The sequence below is a fragment of the Rhipicephalus sanguineus genome, chromosome 1 (assembly GCF_013339695.2).
Source record: "Rhipicephalus sanguineus isolate Rsan-2018 chromosome 1, BIME_Rsan_1.4, whole genome shotgun sequence".
Lineage (NCBI taxonomy): Eukaryota > Metazoa > Arthropoda > Arachnida > Ixodida > Ixodidae > Rhipicephalus > Rhipicephalus sanguineus.
Genome location: NC_051176.1, coordinates 106,502,131 through 106,526,750, shown reverse-complemented (window position 1 = coordinate 106,526,750; position 24,620 = coordinate 106,502,131). Strand labels below are relative to the sequence as shown.

The 24,620-nt window shown below is 45.0% G+C and overlaps 2 protein-coding genes across 3 annotated transcripts in view; both read right to left on the bottom strand.

Moving 5' to 3' along the window:
• The window catches only part of LOC119395151 (cytochrome P450 4c3-like), a 387,183-nt gene that overhangs the window by 147,786 nt on the left and 214,777 nt on the right, over window positions 1-24,620 (bottom strand). The window lies entirely within an intron of this gene.
• The window catches only part of LOC119395113 (cytochrome P450 4V2), a 50,752-nt gene that overhangs the window by 14,271 nt on the left and 11,861 nt on the right, over window positions 1-24,620 (bottom strand). For both annotated transcript variants that reach the window (XM_037662404.2, XM_037662410.2), the window contains exons 3-8: window positions 22,397-22,509; window positions 11,010-11,095; window positions 10,051-10,241; window positions 6,019-6,088; window positions 5,604-5,730; window positions 3,275-3,490 (exon numbers count right to left, since the gene is read on the bottom strand). In XM_037662404.2, the coding sequence (XP_037518332.1) occupies window positions 3,275-3,490; window positions 5,604-5,730; window positions 6,019-6,088; window positions 10,051-10,241; window positions 11,010-11,095; window positions 22,397-22,509 (803 nt within the window). The remainder of the gene's footprint in view (window positions 1-3,274; window positions 3,491-5,603; window positions 5,731-6,018; window positions 6,089-10,050; window positions 10,242-11,009; window positions 11,096-22,396; window positions 22,510-24,620) is intronic.

Genomic DNA, 24,620 nt, shown 5'->3' with positions numbered 1-24,620 from the left:
TGTGTAATATTATTGAAGCCGTACTCCTTAGAACATATTACGCCAAACAGAATCATACCATTTGTAGTGCAAGGTTTAAAGGCCACGAAGCGTATTTGGTGGAATGCAGAGACCAAAGTCGCATGTCGAGATTTCTCGTGTACTGCAATGCGTTCGATGAAACTGCTGCTATAGCTGAAGAACGCTCTAGTGTTCTCGATAGCCTTGTTTTATTTAGCGCGTAACTCCAGTCCCTCCGTTAGTTCCTCCAGTATGAGTACATGACAACTTTGGTCCATCGCCCTGGCTAAATCAGATTAAGCTGACGGACTCTTTAGTGCTGTAACTATTGGGCCAGCATCATGGTGCACTGCCCTTGCTAGCGTCGCTGATGCTTACTAATCATACACCAAAATTACGGCTCCATAACCCGGTGGATCTGGCTCGACTCTTTTGTGAAGCCCCAGGGAAACCCGAACGGAGAGCGGTTCTCTGCGGAGGTACTTGTCGCAAGCGACAACGCCCCACGCGGAAGATGTCCCGATGCGATGGAGGGCTTCCGTGGAATTGTTTTAAAGGGTCCCTGAAAGGCCTATCATAATTTAGAAAAACTACCGCCTTCTTCGCTCCCTGTGTTTATAGACTCTTCGCCGAACGTCGTCACGCCAATAGCGTGATTCACGTGACGTTAACAGGGTACATGCTCTGAACTGGACAATATCCGAGAGATCTGTTCCGGCCGCTACCGCACACTGAAATAAAGTACCTTAAAAATCTTTACATTCATACAAATATTTACGAAAGCAACAATACTGCGTACAAAAAAAAATTCCACCTAAAATATCTACCTCCTAAATTGACACAACCTTAATTGGACGTGTTGAATGTTAACGATACTGGAACGAGAGAACTGTTCGTCATTTGTAAGTGTATCTGAGATGCGAAGTTTTGACGCTGAATGAGCACTCTAAAAAAGCGAGCAAAAAGGGTGTATTTTTGTCCCACAACTATAATCGCCAACAATCTCGTGTGCCTTTGCTTGCATTATCGCCGCACGCCCGGTACTTCCAGGCCACGAACGGCACGCGCTTTATCAGGGTGACAAGAGCTCTTGGTATAAAAGTGGCAAGAGTAGTGTTTTCAAGGAACATTAATAATTTTGGAGGTCTTACGTGCTAAAACCCCGATACGATTATTGCGAGGCGTGCCGTAGTGAAGCGCTCCGGAAATTTCGACCACCTGGTGTTCTTTCACGTGTACCTAAATCTAAGCACACGGGCCTCCAGCATTTTGCCTCCATCCAAATATGACCGCTGCGGCCGAGGTCGAACCCAGGTTTTTCGGGTGAGTTTTCAAGAAAAGAGACGCAAGCAAGCCAGATGGATGGATGGTGGAACTTTATTAAATATGATTATTATTATTGCGGGACAAAAAGATACCCTTTTTACTCGCTATTTCTTTAGAGCAAAGAAAAAGGCATTTTGTCAGACTTGCGTTAGTGCAACTGAGAGCGGACTGCGTCAGCATGACAGTTATTTGTTTAATATTGGTTTCTTGAGTGTTTGTTTCTTCTCAATGTAATGTAATAATGCGTCGCGATTTTGTGTTATACGGACCTGCCATTGTAAAGAGGTGAACATACAGTCAAAATTACGGGGTTGCCTGGTAGTGTTAAAACTTTGTTGGTTTCTATATATATATTAGTGGAGACAAACTTATCCGGCTACAAAAAGCATTGTCACGCGGTCCGGGAATTCCGCAGTACGGTGGCCTTAGAATATAGCTATGTTCAGCCAATTTGCAGATATTTCCTACTTCTTTTCCATTGTTGACAACGTTCGCTCTTGGTTATAACATCTACACTGGCACATCGGTGCTGTGCTTATCAAGAAGAAATATACCTTTGCCCATGATGCGTTTGGTTCACATTGCTTCATCGTTTCTTTTTTTGTTGTGTATCCACCACCGCTCTATATACTGTGGGGAAGTTCGTCCAAGCGTACAGTAAATTCACATTTCTGCTTTAAACATACACTACCTGTTCAGCTGGCTTGATAATCCAGCATTTATGTTTCCTGCATTTTGTCACATGATACTGACATTCCCGATGAGTATAGTGCTTCAACGGCTTCGAGGTACTGAAGACAAGCAACAATAAAACTGGAATTTCGTAATGCGGAGGTTCTGGGTTCATACCCCATCGACGAGAATTATTTTTTCTTCTCCATTATCGTTTTACTTTATCGCATGATATCTGCACTTCAATTAAAAGCTACAAATAATGTCCCCGGTGCTTTCCTTGCCTTGATTAGCTTGTGTCTTACAAAAAAAAAATCAGTTTCGCCACAAGGGCGAAGCAATGAATGCGATAGCAAGAAACTAATGCTATACGAAGTGAGGCTCGCCAATGGATACTCTCAGTTTGAACAGCGCTCCTCTTGCAAAGGCGGCCGAAGCAGCGAAGGAAACTAGCGTGCTTCAAGTGTCGAGCTGTGACACTTGATAGTTCGCGCTCATCTTCTGTTTGTTCGTTTAGCGGCGTCCCTTGAGCTCGAGTGACTTTCGTACGCTTCGTAACATGAGCTCGGACATCATGGTGAAAGGTTGAAACATCCCTCTTGCCCTCACCACGAGAAAACCACGCGAGCAGACAGCGGAAGGCCAAGGTTCTCCCTGCGTGCTCGCCGACGACTTTTAAATGCACCCGTCGCGCTCCTAGCGCCATCTCGCTGGTAATGAAGAAACGCCTATAAGCGCCGGCCGTCTCTGAGTCCGTTCAGCGGTAAAGGGTGTGTGTATATAACGCTCGCCGTTAGCTACGTGGAGGACCTGCGTTCCGTGGCGTAGTGGTTAGCGCCACTCGCTGCGAAGCAAGAGGTCCCTGGTTCGATTCCGCGCCTCGGAAGCATTTTTCTGAATTATTTTTCTTTGGGGCTTTTATATATATATACATACTTATGCATATACGGTGCATGACGGCGACGGCAAAATCCAGCCGAGACTGTCCATATAATTGCTATCGCAATAAAAACAGGCTCCTCAATCGATTCACCTTCTTTTATGCACTATAGAATATTACGTTAGCCTTAAATTCTAGACCCCAATCTTGTGCAATTGTGACGCAGTCAAAATTTTGTCTCCATGATCCTCTTACAGCGCCGAACAACAGCAATGTAGGTTACCTAGACTTCAAAGAATTTTTGAAACTTTTACTGAACGGTTGGCGCAACGTACCACATCTACAGCATCGAAACTTGCCGTCTCCGCACTATATAGCCTTCTGCTGTAGCCTTACCTCGAACATGAAGGTATCCACTTCTTCTCGTATATCGTCAGTTGTCAGGGTAGAGTCGACCTCTATGCTGTAACGTAGCAGGATGTCTATAAAGGTCAACCTATTTGACGTCCTCGTCGTAAGGTGAAGGTCGTCCTCCACTTTAGGACTCGCTTCTTTTTCGCTGTTTTCCGCATGTATTTCATTTATTATCTCTTCTCGTCTTTTGGAGATCACCTGTCAAGAAACGACAGTGTGCACCTAAGCACGGATAGTCCGCTAGGTTTAAAATTACCAGAGAGAACATTTTTCGATGCGACGATTTATCGTTGTATTGCATTCATTTCATTCATTATTTGGTCAATTAAAGGGACACTAAAGAGAAACAATGAATTGGTTTAGATTGATAAAGTGTGCTCGGAGAACTCTTGTGTAGTTTATTTCACCACCATAGGTTTATTATTAGAGGAGAAAACCACATGACCAGGATTTGGGGACATATGCACGTAGCGCCATCTGTCGTCGGGGACTGCGGTGGCCTGCCGTAACTGAACGGGAAATAGGCGAAAAAAATCACATCTGACGAAAAAATACAGATATCAAAAACGACTCCCGGTTCTATACAGCAGAGACTTACTTGAACATTCTGTTAAAATTGCAGTGTGGCGCTACAAACCGCGTGGCTTCCCAGAGTGTTTGAAATTTTACAATGGGGCCCCATGTATTTCTAATGGGCGGTGTTCAATTGCCCTGGGAAGCCACAGGCTTTGTAGTGCGATACTGTAATTTTACCAAAATGTTCCAGTAGGTCTCTACTATATAGAACCCCGAGTCGTTTTTGATAGCTTGCTTTTTTCAAGAGATATGATTTTTTTTTCGCATATCTCCCATTCAGTTACGGCAGGAGGCCGTCGTTACCGCCGAGAGATGGCGCCACGCACAGATGTCCCCAAATCCTGGGAATGAGTTCAAAGTTTCATTTTTAAATTTCGCGCCGAACTTTGTAATTCGTGACGTAAAAGGTTTCAAAGAGCATTTAACGTATTTTGGCGCCACTGGCTCGACTAAATTTCCACAAACTCGTTATGTCAAGTCTCTGGCCCCCTAAGAGGACAATGTACTTCGATTTAACCGATTAGGAACTACGTAGACCCAAGCAGGCGCCGTCAAAAATATGTGACGCCACGGCAAATGGTGCAGGAATTCCAAGGTGGCGTCGCCACCTGTATTTTCTTTTTGCGCGTTTTCTCGCTCATTAAGCGTCTTCGCGCAGAAAGCGTGGTGTTTTTGATATCGTAGAAGACTACTTTACTAATGCGAGAAAAATCGTTTTGCTCTTTAGTGTCCCTTTAAAGTATATCGGAGCACAAGCACAAAAACTGGGTGAGAAAAAATGGTGGTTTTTATATTGTTAGAATTGAAGTGGGAGGCTCTATCAGTCAGATGCTATTACGCAGTATTCTATGTGACATCGAATAGCTTACCTTTCAGGGAAGAAGCAATGGAAAATACCAAATTAAAACTAAGTGCAACCTGCATTGGTTAAGCTCTAATGCACATTCGCCCATTTATTGTCGAGTTTGCCATGCCGTTGAGAACTAGGACGCGAATTCTATTCCTTGAAAGGAAGACCTGTTGTAATGCTACTTCATGGACAGAAGAAAAAAAATAAATAGGCACAATCCGTATATAGCGGATGGTGTATATATACAAAAGACGCATTTCGCTGTCTTGCTCCGCTTCGGGCAGATATTGTATAACTGATAAGCTGTAATCCCTTATTGCTGAACAGTTGCACAAACGTAATAAGCAACACTGCTGAAAGTTACCCTATGTATAGAGACATCACGACTGTCGCACTTTCGCTCAAGGTGGCTGCGAGTCGTCTAATTATATTTTTAGTGGATCGTTTTTAGTGGCCCTGCGTGAACGTATTCTGTTGTATTTTATTCTTGTTTTCCTTCGTTTTATTCCCGTTTTTCAGAACCCTGGGTTACTATATTTATGTGAAAAATTTTCGCGTTCATGTTAACTGACTGTATGTCGTGATACCTCTGGAAGAAGTTTTGTATTAAGAGTTTTTGTTGCCAAGGAACGAGAAGTACGCGGTGCCACGATGCAGCCCCAACCTCTCCTATTAAACGCTGTAAATATATAAAAAAAAAGCGAGCGGTTCATACCGGTCGTTTGGCAGGACTAACTCCCTCCGTTAACTTTCTCGTCTTTTCACTCAAGTGCTATCGGGCTTCCTGTATAGACTGAGAACTTGCAGTGCTCACATTATGACATTGTTGCGCCCAAACTGCGTGGATATGTACGAACGTTTGATTAAACGTTTTGTATGTTTTACCTTTCTGGTGAAGGCGTGAATCTCAGACACGTTCTTTTGGTACTGTCTTCCGTCTGGCGTTCTGTAGTACAGGCAATCAAGCATAAGCCACGGAGTCTGTGACCTTTTTACTACTCGCTCAGCCACACTGTAAGGTAGAACAAAGGTTCCGTTTTGAGAACATGCTGATACTAATAAGAAGCGATTGAAAAAATGTTAGCTCACTCAAGTGTCTGAAAGTTGGAGGCACGGTAATAACGCCCTAACTACAACATAAATGCTGCTGCTGCATCGCATATGCGCTGACGCGCAGCTTGAAACGAAGAGAGACAAAGATATGATCTATACTTGGGCTATCACTAAGATTGACTGATGTCAAATGCACTGAGCAATGCAAATGTAGTACGCGAATAAAAGAATGAGGAAAAGCTCTCACGAGTTGACGTTTTTCACGTAGCGCTGAGATTCGCTGCCATCCTTCGAGTTCGAGACACCCATTATGGTTTCTGTAAAGTTAAAAAAAAATAATACAGTGTTTCTTAAATCCTAGTGCACTTCTTTGATGCAAGACCTCTGTGAAAACAGAAGTCATGTCTTAAACAAAAAAAACGCCAGGCCTGCGCTGAAACCGCAGCACAGTCACAGCGAAAGCTGGAAGAGCGGCGTTTCTAGAGCCCGTTAAGCTCTCTTGGGGCTACAATACAAGTACACTAGAAAGGTACCCACTACGCCACAAATCAAAATTTTTGTGAAGTTGGGAAGCACCCACTAAGCCATTATTCGTCATTCTATGGAGAAGCGAGGCACCAGCTACACGTCTGTAAGGCATTATGTGCACTTTGTTGACGTGACGACTGATGACGATGAAGAATTATGGCTCAGCCCTTTGTAATGGGTTGGAATCTTTAAACGGCCCACCAGTTATGTAATTTGCATTGGGTGACGCCCGGTCGCTATTTCCCTCTCCCGTCATGCTGTATAACATACGTTGACGTGCGAGGGAGACGGGGGGGGGCGAAGAACTTTATTGAGACCCCGAGGTAATGGATCATCCGCTTATGGGCTTCCTTGGCAACCAATACAAGTGCACTTGCGAGGAACCCACTACGCTATAAATCATTGTCATCTTACTGAGACCCCGAGGAAGTGGAACATGCGCTTATGGGCTTCCTTGGCAACCAATACAAGTGCACTTGCGAGGAACCCACTACGCTATAAATAATTGTAATTTTTTAGAAGTAGGGCAGCAGGCACTGTGCCATTTTTCGTCATTATACAGAGAGCGTTGGTACCTGCTAAACGCATGTAAGGGATTATGCGCACTTTGTTGATTCTGCGCCTGATGACGATGAAGAATTATGGCACAGCCCTTTTGTAATGGGTTGGAAGCATTCAACAACCTACTCGTTGCGCAATTCGCAATTGTTTGACGCCTGGTTACAGAATTCGCGTTGTGCGACGCTTGGTGCTTATTTTAATCTTCTGCCACGCTATATTGCATATGCTAATGTGGTTCCTTCCCGACATGAAGCCTGTATAGGACCTTTAAAAGCAGTTTCAAGCACCGGCATGGCTCAGAGGTTGAATACTGGGCTCCCACGCAGAGGGCCGAGGTTCGAACCTCGTTCCATCCTGGAATTTTTTTCTTATTTAGTTTTTTTTCTTATTTCGAGCGATACTGGTTACGGACACCGGCGGCGGCGGCGGACAACTACGGCGCCAAAAACGGCCGGAGAAATGATCTCATAACAGCTTTCGCTGTAAAACCGATAGAGTTGGCAGGAATAGATGTCATCCGTTCCTTCTATAATAAGTGCGGCTACTTTTTTTCTTCTTCTTGCGTATCGTTGGTTCTTATTTACTAAAGCTTCACCAGTGACTGCGCTGCAAGTCGACACTCGCAGAGCTTGTAAGACTTGTCGTGCGCGATATGAACTCGGAAGCTCGAAACCTAAAGAGAGCAACTTTCAAGAGTGAAAATGTAACACAAAAAACACCACCTGCTACGTTACGTGAAAGATGTATTTCACAGGGTCTTCGGGAAAGATTTATAACGTAGTAGACTGAACGCCTCCAAATTTGCATATGCTTCTTAATATCTGGCGCAAACTTGGCACAAGTTAGTCCACATAAGTCAATGCACTGTGCAACCTATCCAAGGTAAAGCACGCTGTGCCGAACCGGTCTCTGAACCGGTTCCGTGTTGCGCCCCGGTTAGCGAATCTTTACATATTTCGATTTCCCCAAACCAGGACTGAACCGAAGTGAAATGGAATGCGTTCAGCCTGAACCGGACCAATATTTTTTTGTCCGACATTTTGATTTAGACTAATAAGGGCCAGTCTCATTAATTACAGAAATTAATTTATATTCGGATATAGAAGCCTCTGATAGGAGACACAATTTATAATGAAAAGAAATAAATATCTATTACAACTAAGAGGCACGAGGTATTATTTATTTGAAAGATTTCCAATCCAATAAAAGCACAAAATCGTAGTGATACAATGTAACTCGTCAAACTTCTCGCTGAGCCTGGTAATACACCCCTACGCCCCTAAACCACCCCTAAATACGCCCCTAAACCACCCAGAGGTCGAAATTCAGTTGTGGTGTTGCAGTTGTGCACGAGTCTACAACGAACACGTAGTCGTGAGATTTTTTCGAAACGGTGCCGTAATAGCGGAGTTACACGGGTTTGATAATACAAAAGAGGCCCTCGCTCGTTTCTCTCTTTCCTTCGCTATGCTCCGCTCGTTGGCTCGTCTCTCCCCCTGGCCGAGTGTTCCTCCTCGCATGGAACAGCAGCAAGCGCGCTTACCAGCGAGCTTACAAACAAGTGTTGTAGATGACGAGCAGACGACATGTTGACGTCACGGCGAACCGCTGAGGGGATGAGGAATGCTCAAAGGCACGGAGAGGAGAAAGCATTGTTTCTTGGAGTATTTGGGGCGCACGCGGCTCGTAGCGCTGCCGCGTTTTGCATTGTTGATCGTGGCGGCACTCTGACGTCGATGTGCGCGTTTAAGTGAAATGTTAAAGACATTATCGGATGTGGTTTAGGGGCCCTTTAAAGGGAGTGACAATTGATTTTTCTCGACCCAGTTTTTTATGGCGCAACGAAAAGCACCCCCTCAATAGTGGTTAAACCTTCAGCGTTTGGTTCCAAAGGCGCGTGGATATTTTGTAAGAAGAATTTTTCGATCTCAGAAGCCACTAAAAAAGTACGAGTGCCTCCTCCAGCAGCGCTGATAATTGAGAGCAATTCCGATAGCCCTCCTTGCACAGTGTTGATTACACCCAGGGCTTTGCTTTCACAGCAGTGAGTGCAACTGCGGTTAACCACGTTCATTTTGACATTTTCAACCGTTTTTTGAATATAAAAAGCCAGGTAGAATAAGTTTTCCGAACGATCGCCGTCACGTGAAATCCCTTTACCGCCTCGCGGGCCAGGGGCTCGTGGTACTTCTCCAACATGTGTACAGGTGCCGCTAGTCCCTCAGCTAACTTCCATGCTGCCCGTGGCCTCCACCATTTGCTCCGGTAAGAGGCCGTTGCCGAAGCTAATCGCGGAGGCCACGTGCTGCCGTTTATGAGCATCGGATCATACGTCAAGCGAAGGCGGCGCCACTGTGCTCCTCACTACAAACGAAGATGTATCGTCACATTTTAGGTTTGAAGAGATTATAATAAAAAACATCTACTGTAGTTCAACACTGATATAGAGACCGTGAACCACATGCACAAATTAAAGGTCACGTGATCGCCATCATATGCATCTTCAAATTTTTTTTGGCCGCTTGAGGCGCCAAAAGTGACCTTCATGAAGAAATAAAAATATAAATCCGCGTCTAATGAGAGAAACAGGGCTCATTTTCGCTAATACGATATACAATCTTTCTATTGGTGCGCTTATCTAAATTCGAGTTCTGAGCGGTTGTCTGTCCCTTTAATTGCATTTGTTTTACATTACTGTGTATGAAATTGGCTCTTGCCATTGTTTTTGTGAGCAGAATGTTACCTCTGTGTTTGCCATTATACTTCAGATTTTCTCATTGTCATCACTAGTTGAAACAGTCAAATCGAATTCGCGTCTTCGACCTTAGCGACGCCACACCTTAGCCGCTAAGCTACTACGGTGGCCTGAAGAAATCGGTGGCTGTAATCATGAGTACAGATGTGCTACAAGTTGAATCTTAACCGTGTGAAAATAAATTAGAACCAAAGAGAATGGTTTCTCCGCTACTCTGTGCGACGCGACAGCAGTTCGAACAAGAACGTGGGATGACTGGAAAGGCAGGCGTATTCAGCATGTCTGCACGCATCGGCCCCTGTTCCCATTTCGCGCATCAGAGCCACTGCTGTTAAATTTTTACTCTCTGACGCTTAACGTTAAGCTCGGGATGCATCATTTTTGACGTTTTCCATTCGTGCGGTCGTCGGAACTCTTCCATGAAGTTATCCATACCAAGCAAGACATCCAGTGCGCATGCAGCTGCCATGGGCACCACATCAATCCAGGGCTCGTTTACTCGGTCAGCGATTCGGGCAGCTGTTTTCCTGGCCATCTTGTTCATTGGAGCTACAAAGTCCTCGAGGATTTTGAAATGGAAAGCTGGTGTCAACATCCGCCTGCGGCTCTTCCATTTCGGTCCCGCGCTGAAAAGAGAAACACACGCAGCAATGTCAGACTAATGTCGCTGACATTACCCAAGAGCAATAGTTAAACGGCTACTGGTAAATTGACTTACACTTGGTTTCAATGTTATGCCACTCACATGTTCGCTAACGACGCTACTAGACGCCTAAAGGAGCATCGCAATGAACAACAGTACGCGAAAATGTCGTCGCACGAGCTCACCGACCCCATTTTTCTATACTTCAGAATTCGTTCGTTTTCACGCGCTCTTAAAACGTAAAGCACATAAATCTAATGAAATTGTCATTGATTTCCCTTGGTATGTGCAGAAATACATGAAAGTTTTAGGATAACGATTTTTTTTTTCCGCATAGTTACATTTGCCACGGCGAGGAACAGGACCGTAAGTACACTGCACATTTAGGTTAGCTTACTAGCCACCACCGTGACTCAAAGGAGATGTAATTGGTAATGTTCCTCATCAGTAAGCGTATTAAAAAAAGGCTGGTGCAGCAGGAACTTGTGGTTTTCCATAGAAGGCAGGTATACCATTATGGGTAGTCTCTCTTTCTCTCTCTCTCTCACACACACACACACACACGCACAAACTGAATAACATTTTGCACAGGTCATATGCTGGACTCGGTCTCCATAGTAATTCAATATTTTTTACCACTTAAGTTACTGAACTTTATTATCGTAACTAACACTGAAGTAATGACACGTGCTCAAAGGTTTTGTTTGCTTTTGTTGCACATATTCTATCTGAAAGAGATGAAGCCACGTACCTTGTCAAGAGTCCAGTTCCCAGCCACGAATGAAGGAGCTCGTAATGAAAAGACTTCGACTGTGTGTTGCGGTTAGTTAAGAACGTCTGTAAAAATTACAACATGAGATTCCAAGCTGTGTTTTAAATCTGTCTTTGAGCTTACTAACAGTCTCATGTGAATGGATCACCCCTTCTCGTCCTTGAAACTAAATAATTGTCGTTTAGGTCACTTAATCGAAAACATCCATCAATGAGTAACACAGAGAAAGAAACACAACACGAGATAATCTTGTCTTGAACAATAGCAGCAAACGACAGATAACAAGAAAAACAGTTAGAAAGCTTATGAGGTCATAGGTGCACCAGGAAATTTGTATTTCTATTTCCAAGTAACCGAATCGACGGTTACAAGCCGTGTAGTAAAAGAATCTTATTAGTTCTTGATGTTGATCAATCCATTATCGTTGCGTGATTGGAAATTAAACTAGTTTGTACAAGTCATATAAGCAAATGGCTCAGCGGGTGTCAGTTTGTGTGCAGCCACCTTTTAACATTCATTGCCGCATTAAGAGCTGTTCCGTGGAGCACTTTCCGTGGAAAGCTAGAATCTGCACGTGAAATCTAGTTTTGTTGAATGGGGACTGTCGATATTTGCATACAAATCGTCGGTTTCTACAGTTTCGTAGGTGGACCCCATAGCCGTAAATAGGACGGTTCGACGCGAGTTGTGTAGCTTGACAGGCGAAAGGATTGCCTTTATGAACGGTTATTTGGTTGACGGAAAAACTGGCCCAGCTTTTTACTTGACTATTTGTTAATAACATTCCTTTGCCTGAATGATGAAAGGCTGAATTCTATACAAATGACCAAAAGAAAGTCAAAGTACATATATGCATGTGTATGAGGTTATCACCTCACAATTTAACATGTCATAGCTGCCGGCTATTACTGTTCACGTGTTCTGAGGCTTTCCTGCAACTTGCCCTTATTTTTCAACTTTAAAGCATAAGAATAAAGAAGTTGCTGCTTCGTGAATTAATGGCTTCATGCATTCGTAAAGCAGCAGCAGCTCACCACCACACAATAAAATTTCAGCGCAGCAAATGACTGTGCAATTCCTGGTCAGTTGCCCAGGTCACTCATTGGGTGCCACGGCTTTATACGCTTGCACATTATTAGGTAACTGCACCGGACCTGGCAGCCGCCTTTGTGGAGGGGATTATAGAAGATATATTGCCGTTGTAATGCGCCATATATGCAGTGCTGACATTTTTTGTTTTGTCGTGTACAGCATGCGCTCACTGGTAATAGCATTACATTCAAGAACGCTTGCACGTATAATATACCGTGACTATCTGCTCATCGCTGGTACGACCACTGGTTTTAACTCTGCTGCAATATAAATGGTCTTCGACAGTCCACAAGAACAGGTAAGCGAACCGGAGACTTTAGAGACATATTAGCTGCGTGTGCATGTGTGTGTGTGTTTTAATATAGATGCCGCCATATATTCCGCAAGACTAGGTAGGCCAATAGGAGGCCGTAAAAACACTTGAGCTATATATGTGTAAAACAAATTCTTTAAATTTACGAGCCACACCCGGCACATTGTTATGAGTCACCAGTGAGGCACTCCAGATTAATTTTAACTACCTGGACTTTTTTTAAGATATACGTAAATGTAATTACGCAAGCGTTCTATTATATCACTCCAACCGTAATGCGTCTGCCGTGGTCAGGGTTGATTCCACGACCTTGATCTCAGAAGCGCGAAAGCATAGCCACTAAGCTACATAAGCGGGTCGTGTGTGCTTGAACGTGCGTGCACTTGAAAAACACACAAACGCACAGCTATGGTTTCTCTTGGATTAGCCATCGGAAAGTGTGAGATGTGGCGGCAGGCATCAACGCACGTGCATCCACTTCAATAGCAATACACAACGTGCAAACTATGCTCTTCTTTTCTCGACGTATGGCGAAGCAGAAATTACTTCCTCGAAGGCACGTTACACTTTCGTGTTATGACGAATTCCTATGAAGGAGGGATGAACCCTCTTCTTTTGTTCACTTCTTGCACAACAGCACCTTCCACAGCGCAACACAAAGATGAAGCTACACGTACTAGGCCCACTCCAAGCTCCGCTTACTTTCATTATGCCACTGGACGCACGAACCAACCACGATAACATACTAACATGCAAGCAAAGGCATCATTTATTGAGTCGTCTAGTTTCACTGTTTAATTCTTGATATAAACAGATATTTCAAACATGCTTGGTAAATTGCTTCCATTGTTTCGGGTAGGGGGGGGTGAGGGAGTTGAGGAGGGTGAATGACGCATCTGTTGCCTCTTGTTTCTGACAGTATTCAACATCCGCATTTTCCCGTCTAATAATATCAATGGCTAAACAAGTTGGCTACAATAAAGCAAAAGGGTAGAGAGATGCGAACGATGGCAAAATAATGCCTGCTTGATACAAGAACAAAAGTAAGTTACTGCTGAAACGGCGGCCATTTTTGCCCATAGAAAGAGTGAAAATCGCATACTGATTCGCGGTTAAATGGAATTGAAATGTGCGTCACGCATGGCAGAAAAGTGCATTTTAGCGTATATTTGACAAAAGACTCACCACTGACTGCGGCAACGAGCGCGGCTTAAAACCGTCGTTTCAGGCGGCGGAGGAACGCGACACGCTGTCATTATCGATCAAAGCACCTAAACTTGCACATGCCATAATCATAGTGTGCGAGAACGTGCGCGTCTCAACGAGCGGAGAAAACGCGGCGCAACTCGGTTGCACAAGAGAAGAGTGATCTCGGCGGATAAGTTTTGAATACGCAAAACGGGAAAGAGTCAAAGGAAGTTTGGGAAGACGCCACGCGACAGAAAAAGACAAGGAAATTAGTAAATTGGCCTATTGACGAATTACGCACTGAGGGAGCATACTTGTGGCGATAAGGTACGGTTAGCTGTTTTGTTACGTAATTCCGTAGAGAACACAGCAAGTGACCGGCGCAACTGTATAGCGATGCGGCAAATGGCTGACTCGATGTAAACCAGCTCTCCAGCATTTCACCCCGCTGTTAAGTAAATTGTGCGTCCTTCTCTGAGCCTTGTTAGCGGATGCAGTTTCCGTGTAACAGAAGTCTGTGGGAGACATCGCAAAGCCAAATTCATGCGGTAAAACCAATTCGACGCCTTCCAGCGTTGCGCAGTTGAGCGGTACATATATACCAGATACGCTGACGATATGCTACCTGAAGCAACGCCACCAATCGAAAGCGACGGCAAATGCGTGTATCTATTGGCCGCGAGATCGACCCATAGGAGGCAGCACCGTCGCCGCGTTAGTGTGGAGAGTGGTTTGAGCCTATTGTCGGCGAAGAAAATGCCTTTATTGCAGCTCACTGGTAATATATACGCTCTTCATTATTGAATCGATGCACGAAGATCATCCTATGTTCCTATTACTAGTGAGAGAAGCGCAATCTGCCGATGAAAGGGATGCTCGCCCTGGATGGCAGTCTGCGCTTACGCACTATATGACGTTTTTTTGTTGTTTTCTCTGTACGTGTTTAGCTTGTGTTCAATGTACTACGCACTGCTGTAGCACGACTGAACTACTTAAGTGCTTACTTCTTGTTCATTTTTATACCAGCCCATATTGCTGTGCAATGAGTTCAATAGCCCTGTTCGCGCGAATACGCATACGCAGGTAAGAGCTTTCATCGATTGATTACGTGCACGACAGTGATGCAACAAAGGTCCGGTTATTTTATGGAATAAGTGTCTTTTTTTTTTCAAACTAATAATGTCCGCTGCCTTCCATCAATTTATAACACCCCACACAAACACTTAAGATAATGTAAAAAAAAAAGGATGAGGTTTTGCGTGAAATTATACGACATAAATGTAAGGCACGCCATCGGAATTAATTTGGAACATCTGGGTTCTTCAAAGCGTACCAAATCTAAGCACACGGGTGGTTCTACATAAATTCCGCCCCAAGTTAATATTGCGCGCAGAAACTCCGTTTTATCACCACCTTGACATTCCACTGTCTGTTTTTTTAGGGGACAGTTTGAGTACCGAAGTGTCAGACTTCACTTGACAGAAATAGTTCGCTGTAGCGGGACCACGACCGTACAATAAAAGGACATCTTAAGCACAACTAAAGCTCATCATGAACTACAGTGCCGCAGTTATACACCTAGCAACAACGCGAAAGTGCATGAGCCTCGTTTTTGTTTACCACCGAGTCGCTAAAACGCTGCATTCACACACTCTTTAATGCTCCTCATGTTTGGGACTACGCCAAGCGTATTTTAGGATGTGCTTGAACCAGGAAGCCGCACCAACAATGAAATTATTCTGGCGAACGTAGGGTACGACACCAATACACAGCCTTCTCGAAAGTCGCACTCACTGATCTTATTACAATGCGCATGCAGCCGAGCAAGCCCATTTGCTTCTTTACACCATGTTAGGTATTGGCCTCGAGGAGTTACGGAGTCGCCCTCTATCGGACGCGCCTCGATTGCGTGCTAGGCAGGATACCACCGTCGCGCTCCCCGTAGGTTTTGCTGTCGGCGCTTTACAAAAACACCTCGCGGAAGCCCTCCAGGGCATTTCTGTAAGTACTTTCGAAATGAACTGTGTTCTTTACTGTCAAAATAATCATTTTCGACGAACTGAAAGCACAAGATAGTCTACAGTCGCTGTCTCTTAAGGCCCGAACACACGTACGCGTTGCAGCGCGTCAACGCGTGACTTTTTGACGCGGCTCCGCGCCCTCTCCCTATAGAGAGAGAGGGCGCGCAGCTTCGCGTAGCCGCGTGCCCTCTCACCCCATAGGGAGAGGGGGCGGCGCCGCGTCAAAAAGTCACGCGTTGACGCGCTGCAACGCGTACGTGTGTTCGAGCCTTTAGCGTGAAGCGGGTGCTCGGTTTTCTGCAGTTACCGCGTTGGAGACCCCTGAACCGGTTCTTGCGTGAAAGGTAGTCACTCGCTGAGTGCAAACTATGTGAAATCTCGTTAGAGTAGACTGCCTGTAAAACCAAACGGAGCATAACAGAAAGAAGCCTCAAGCCAGCGATCGCACGGGTTCGCGACGACTGACGGTGCCTCTGCATGTATGAGCGTCTGCATGTATGTTCGCACTGATGGTTTCGCTTTTGCTACGAGCACGTTTTGGCACCGCGCTGTGAACGTTAGGCCGCAAAATATGAGAATTTGTGAGTAAACAAACAACTACTGTTGCGCGGACGCTATCAGAGCAGTTCAAAAACAATTTCCTTACAACTGCGGCTTCGGTGCGCATGGCAACTTTGTGATCTGCCGTCCCGACGATTCAGTGTTTTTTTTTTTCTTTTTCGGTCTAAATTCGGGGACGTTTCAATGTCATTTGACAAGTTGGTTGTCTCGCACTGCGTATTGATCGGTCTTCTCAGCGGGCAAATGCCGCTGCTTCTGTTTCTTTATTCAGCGCATTCGTTTCGTTTGGTGCTCACACAAAACGTGAGCAAATGCAACGCCTTTTTTTAATGCTCCTTAATTATCGTTCCGTTTGCATTCCAGTGAACTTGCCGCTCTCTGTCATCAACAAATTCATAGACCAAAACTTCACCACTTCGAGATTGCTGGTGGAAGGAGAACCAGTCTACGAGACCGAGCATGTAGTAGCATGCGACGCCTAGGAAAAGAAAGAAAATAGAGTAACGTTTGCCGGACTTGTTCTGCAAACGTCGGCTGTGAACTAGGACCCACATGAACTTGAAATAGCGGTGAATAAAATAGAAGGTATTGCAGCAACCAGCAGCCGCAGAACAGGATAGTAATTATTTGGCGAGTACCCGGCAATTTTGGCAGCAGTGTCGTGTCTAACGCCAACAGGGTGGCATCTTTCCCACGTAAATAAATGAGGTTCCAAGAAAATACATGGGGTTGGCCGGTGGGCCGATCATCGGTGCGCCGATCACGGAGGCAATGCAAAATTTATGTAGCTTATGAAGCAATGCATGCCTCATCAAATGGGAAGGTTGCCCGTCGGCGTCCCGCGTCGGCGGCATCAGCACGAGTGATGCAAAAAATAATCGTCACGTGATCGTGTCACCATATGACGTCATCATGACGTCACATAATGTGACGTCACATGATGACGTATTCACACGTCATGGTCGCTTTGCATTGCCTCCGTGATCGGTCACGGAGGCCGTGCAAAACCGCGTTAGGTGCAGAACGCTTTTGGAGGGGGGCGCGGGAGAATCAGTATATCGACTGAAAAGAAGGCTTTCGCCTTCTAGTCATCTTGAACGAATGCATAAGAGACCCTGTGCGTTTTTTAATTCAACGTATCTAAACAATGACTTGCGCATCTGCAGCCGATTTTGTGGACGCTGAGCACCGGGCCGACGATCAAGAGGTCGCATTGGAAGGTTCTGAGATGGCATCGCACGTGGTAAAAGGTAGCGCTTTTACCATCCTGTGGCAGATAAGCATCATTTGCCAACGGGAAGCGCGCGCGAGCCATCGTCTCAGTGCGCGCTGTCTGCTACTCACCGAACATCGCAGGCCCGACGCAGTAACTAAAGTCGTCGTCGCGGAAGTGCTTGTTGCACACAAGACTCGTAGCCGATGGCTACTTGCCGGTTCTTAGCTTTACAACCCATGCTTCACGCTGTTTCTTGTCCCGCGGTTACCAGTGCAGGCTGACACTGGGCTCCTTTGCGTAAGCGCGGCACTGCGGCACCGAGCGGTAGAGCCGCATGTTCGTCGCCTTCGGAGGCAGCCACTCTATTACAATGGTTTCAATTGAGTAGAAACTGAGAGAAAACTTCTGAATTTGAACAGACCGCAGCGCATGTGGGACTTATTTATTTATTTATTTGTCAAATACTGTCAGCCTTTCCCAGGCCATTACAGGGAGTGGGTCGAAAGGTACACATAGAAGTACAATGCACAATAAATCAAAGAAGACATTAATAACGACAACCAAAACAACAAACAATGCATAAACCTCGTAATCAGGAGAAGAAAAAGATTGTACAAAAAATACCGCTAGGCTATAGTGTACAAAAATATTCTTCTACCCTTTCCACAAAGCTGTCTACGCTATTCATGCGAATAATTTTCTGGGGCAACGCGTTCCATATTTCAATGGAAGCCGGAAAGAATGAAAATTTGAATGTGTCGCAGCGTGTGGCGCATTGACTGATGTGCTTATCATGGCACATTCTACGGGAGTGACGATGCGGTGGTTTCAAGTGCTCGTGTTTATCTATGTTTAGGCGATCATTATAGAGCAAGAAAAGAAATTTCACCGCTGCCACCCGCCGCCGACCGGCTAGTGTAGGAATTCCTGCGGCATTTCGAAGAGCAGTGACACTATCATAACGGGAATACTTTGAAAAAATAAAGCGTAGTGCCTTGTTTTGGATTCTTTCCAATCTATCTGTGAGGTATACCTGGTGGGGGTTCCAAACTATACTGCCATATTCAAGGATGGGGCGCACTAGAGTTTTATAGGCAGCTAACTTAACGGATGCAGGACCCGCAGCCAATTGCCTTCGCAGAAACCCGAGTGTTTTAAATGCTTTTGTGCATGTGTTTTCAATATGAGCGTTCCATTTTAGATTACTTGTGATAGTTACACCCAAATATTTTATAGAGTCTGTTCGTGTTATATCAGAGCCCGCCATTTTATAACTGAATGTAACAGGTGATTTCTTATGGCTAATAGTCATACACTTTGTTTTGCTGACGTTTATTTCCATACCCCAGGTTACGCACCATTGAGCAATTTTATCTAGAGAAGCATCTAGAAGCTTCTGATCGTCAGTACCGCGCACACACGTGTACACAACCAAATCATCGGCAAATAAACGCACTTTCACGCCTTCTTCAACACAACTAACAACGTCATTGATATAAATAAGAAACAATAGCGGTCCTAATACTGACCCTTGAGGTACCCCCGAGTACACCTCAAGTAAATCAGAGTTAGTATTATTAACAGTGACATACTGTGTACGATTGCACAGATAGGCAGTAATCCATTCTAATAATTTTGATTCAATACCAACAGACCTTAGTTTCTCAATTAATTTAAAATGCACTACGCGGTCATATGCTTTTGAAAAATCAATGAATATAGCGTCGATTTGGGACCTATCATTAATTGCTGATGCGAAGTCTTTAGTGATCTCTAAAAGCTGCGTTACAGTAGACAATCATTTTCTAAAGCCATGTTGCATTGGGCTCAAGAGATTATTTTGTTCTAAGTGGGTCATAATTTCTTTGTTAATTATGTGCTCAAGCAACTTACAACAGCAACTTGTTAGTGATATCGGCCGGTACTTATCTACCAGCGTCTTATTTCCATCTTTGTGAATGGGGGTAACCTTTGCGCATAACCAGTCCGTGGGTAACGTTGCTGGACTAAGCGACTCAGTAAATATGATGTGCAGGTAGGGCGTTAGCTGCTGCGCATATCGTCTCAGAAACATATTGGATATGTTATCGAGACCGGGCGCTTTCTTGGTATCAATTTTTAAAAGAAGGTTCAAAATACCCGACTCTGTTATTAGAATTTCTGGCATAACAATAGTAGGCTCAGCCAAAGGCGTGCTTATCCTGGGTGAACGAGTGAATACGGATTGAAAATAATTATTAAACGTATTTGCTATGATACTTTCATTTGTTACCACTGAGCCACCAATTTCTAATTTACTTGCACGATCCTCTGGTTTAGATAGATACCTCCAAAACTTTTGAGGTTGGTTCTTCATAAAATTCACTAACGTATTTGAAAAGAAGTTATTTCTTGCAGTTCTGACCTCCGACTTTAAAGCCCGTGATAGCTGAGGTATGTCTTTACAGGCATTCTTTTTATTCCTCATTCTTTTGAGTTTCCGTTTAAGGTGGATAATGTGTCGTGTTATCCAAGGAGACATATTCCTGATCCTCTTGCGTTTTATGGGTATAAAACTCCTTTCACAATGCATGATGGCTTCCTTTAATTTCAGCCACAATTCGTTAACACTTCCACATGACTCAATTGAAAAATTGTCGAGTTCTTCCTCCAAATAATCTATTACGCTCTCGTCGGCAGCTCGGCTGTAATCTCTAATTTCAATACGCGAAGGTTTAATGCGATTACTAGTGCCCATATCTGAGGTGCGCACTGTCAACACTAAAATCTTATGATCTGAGATACCATCATCTATGCTAATATTTGTTGGCAACGATCCTGACACGAGAGCTAAGTCTAGCACCGATGAGGTATTTCCCTGCACACGTGTCGGTTCTTTGACAATTTGCGATAAAGAAAAACTGAACAATATATCTAAAAGTTGCTCACTACATTGTTTTTCTTTTGTGCCCACAGTTAATTCGTCCCAATTTATGTCTGGTAAGTTGAAGTCACCTGTTAAAATTATTTTAGTGCGAGAGTTTGTCATGCTTTGTAAATAGTCATGTACCTGTGCTAGGTATTCATCCGGCGCTCCTGGACATCTATAAATAGCTCCTATTTGGAGTGAAGTGTCATTAAACTTAACCGTACACCACGTGCTCTCGTGATTTACTATACCTATTTCTCGTTGGAAAGGTAGGTGATTCTTTATCGCAATGGCCACTCCACGTCCCCGTCCGGTACGATCGGTGCGTAACAATGTATATGAGGAGGGGACTACTTCTGAGTCATGGATTTCCGGATGAAGCCAGGTTTCTGTAATGATGATGACGTCTGGAGAGTACAGCAGTAATATTTCTTCCAATTTATCAATTTTGTTAACAATGCTGCGGGCATTGAAACAAAGCAAGGAAAGCGAGGCAGAATTTCCGTTTCGTCAGGCGGTCGTGCCGCTATTCGCCTTCGCCATGTCCCGCTTAGCCTGGCCTATTTGGACTCGCTTATTTTCTCGATCGTTCCACACGAACAGTTGGTTGCCCACTTTAAGTTTGTCAAATACAAGGGCTACTTTTTCACCGTTTACACGATTTTCTTTGGCTGACTGCCATAGTTTTCTGCGTCTTTCGCGAACCTCGGCAGAGAAATCTTCAGATATAGATATCGAACGGTCTTTCAGCTTGAAAGCATTGCGCAAGATTGTCAGCTTTTCTGTGAAGTCATAAAAGCGTAAGATCACGGGACGCTCTCTATTATCTTTTTTAGAGCCAACTCGATGAATACGTTCCAAAGAACGTACTTCAATGCCTAGTGTATCCCTGATAACGTCTTTTACAATTTTTCGTTCAAAAACTTGAAACTTGTTTTCAAAGCACGCGGCAGTGCGCCACAAGCAGCCGACGCGGCCGCTGAGACCACGTGATCCTGCCAAGCACGTCACGCCGACGGTGGCGCCGGCGTTTCCAGTGGTGGGCCTCGAGGCCAATACGTACGAGCAGTTAAACTCGCGCTAACATAAAAGAAGAAACCGCCCTTTGAGAACGTGCAGGACGTACGCGCACATGCAAACACGACGTGGCTAGCAGACGACGCAGGGAGCAATCCACACTAGGAGCGCTTCAGCCAGTAGCCGCCAGGCGGCGACTCTGCTCGATCTCGCGGCCAATAGGCTCCGACATCTCTGCAACTGAGCATTGGCGCCATCTCACTCTTCGCCGCAGGGCATGTTTCGTCATGGTTCGCACTCAGGTGTGACAGATAACGCCACCATAACGTCACAGTGGCATCGCCAGCTTGTTGCGGGGCACAGGGAGCTTCCCTCCATATCAAAGGTCGTTGTCGATAATAAAGCCTGAATAACAGCCTAAGTTTCGAGACAACGTGAGATAAAGTGCAGTGATAGTAAACAGAGCTATGCACTTCTAGTTGAGCGTGAAGTGAGGTATAGACTACAATCCGTTAGGCGTGAAGCGAGGAGGTGAAATGACCACCATGTGAGGCGGAAATATGATTTGCTTGAGCAAGATAATAATAATTGTTGAGCTTTAACGCCCCAAAACCACGATATTATTATGAGAGACGCCGTATAGTGGAGGGCTCCGGAAATTTCGACCATCTGGGGTTCTTTAATCTGCACCTAATTCTAAGCACACGAGCCTCTAGCATTTCGCCTCCATCGAAATGCGGCCACTGCGGCGGGCATTCGATAACGCGACCTGCGGGTCACCAGTCGAGCACTATAGGCAATAGACTACCGCGGCGGCTGGCATATGTGTACCAGGAGTCGGCGGCCAACCTCGAGAAATACTGCTTCTGCCGTAACGAGAAACACGAACTACAGACGGCATTTAGCGTGCTGCGAACTAGTATCCCACGCGGCAGTGGAGACGAACGCATCCCGATATCAAACCATTGGCACTTCACCTCCTCACGTCCAGTTTTATACATTCAGGCGATATTCGTAGTCACCAAACTAAAAGCCCTAAAAATATCTTACCTCGACGTGCTCTGCCTTGTATAGCGTGATACATGGTCTTGTACCCAGGTAGAAGGCGAAAAATCCTTCATTTTGATAGCGCAGAGTTAATGCAAAACGTGACTGCATGTACACTGAAATGATAGACAGACCGGAAAAGAAGAATCAAAGCGTTAGTTTGCAATGACTATAGTGGGACATTTTCACTCAGCTTTAAAAAGGACGCTAGCATGTTACACTCTGTAACACTTGAAGGCGAAAGCCTCCTGCACTCTTAGTAACGTATTAAGGGACCAGACTTCTTGCAAGGCATAACGAGCCGCAGTGTTAGAGACACGCATTGAATGACCTAGACGGGCTCAGCCAATTGCATTGTTCCTTAGCATTGCATTGTTCCTTCGCAGTTACCGCCGGACAAGGGTACATTGCTAACCGCACCAGTAAAACAATTTATGAATTGTCGCGTACACGACGTTCACACTTGGCACTTCGGGGTCTTCCTGGTTCAAGCACCTTCATAGCCTCCCACGCTTGTTCGGATCTATTAAAAAGCACTACGACGTTCACCTTTCATGCTATTTTTTATTTATTTTTTAATTTCTGTTTATCCAATAAAGCACAAGTTAGACAGCGTTCGTGCTCTGCTATTATTTCTTCTCGTATTAGCGCTATTTGCTACCTCAAGGTGTAATGGCAATGCAGTGTCGGACCCTTTTCTGCCCTTGATTTTCACTGAAACGGCCGACGTAATTTTTCACTTCAGTCAACGTTCCTTAGGAAGAGCTTACTTATACATAATGAGATCATTACGCAAAAGCTATGCTTGTGCTTGCACCATTCTGCTCGAGTAACTTCGTGCAGTATGTGCCCTCATTGTATTCAAAGATTACCAATATTTTCGCCCGAAATATTCGCGATATTTTGAGCTCGAGCTCGTACTAAACCTTTATAAGATCACCCCGACAAGTTCGTCACTTTCCATCAGGAATTGGACACCAATCTCAAAGTCGCTACCACTGTTACCTTCCCGCTCTTGTTGAAAAGGCTTAGTGCAAGCCCACGTGATCATCAATGGCGTCTTTTCCTTTCTCGCTCATAACACCATCAGTGCTAGCACCTGCGCTACAATTTTTCTATATCATTGTTCGTCCACGTTTTTACTAAAAACGTGACTGTGCGTTCTTGCTCCACGATTGCAATGGTCTCAAAATCGTCACTACTTGTAAGTGAGCAGCAAATACCGCAATTAGCAGATGGGGCTGTTTATGGGCATTCGGCACTGAAAATTATGCGTGCAAGCCGTTGAACAGTTCTTCGGATTTTCCGTCCCAAAACCACAATATGATTATGATGGATGCCGTAGCGGATGCTCCGCAAATTTCGACCACCTGGGGTTCTTTAACGTGCACCTAAATCTAAGTTCACGGGCCCCTAGCGTTTAGCCTCCATGTAAATGCGGCCGCCGCGACAGGGATTCGATCCCGCGACCTTCTGGTCAGCAGTCGAGCACCGTAACCACTAGTCCACCGCGGTGGGTATACGTGCAAACAGGTGGGCCGTAATAAATCCCATTTAGCGCACGAGGTGGTAAGTTCTCACTAAGCTGCGGTGTCGCGACATCAACTTTAGCGATGAGTATTTCGAGGCGCGTGCGTTTAGTGATGTGATTTTGTAACGTTTCTACATGATTCGTCAGAACGGTGCTTTTTCTGCTATCCTCGTGCTTTCTGGGCCGTCACAAGGTCTGATCCCAGCTTGGGCAGCCAGGGCACCGTTGTAATGTCACGTACGCGCACATACACGACTCGTAATGCTCACGTGGCCATAGACTAAGCTTGACAGGACAAGACGCGCTACAGCGAACGTTTATAGAAAATATTATTTTGCTCTCGCAACCCGTTTAGGGCAAGTACAGATAATCTTGACCCCAGTTATCACCTTTGCGCGCGGCCACAACAGGTGCAGCCGGTTTGATTGCGTGGAAACGGATGGTGAGCGAACACTGGCAAGAACGCGATAAGGACAGGCCGGACGCTGCCGTGGTCCATCGCTCCACCTGATCCGCAGCCCAAGGCCAAATATGGCTGCCCCCTACAAGCGATAAAAATTCTAGTCAATACATACTGGGTGCGAGTCTATTATCTCACAAATTGTCGCGATATTTTCGTGGATTTCCTACCGAATGGTGTCCACGTAGTTTAGTTGCACACTTGAACGGCCGTGTACCTACTGACCAGCTCTCGTT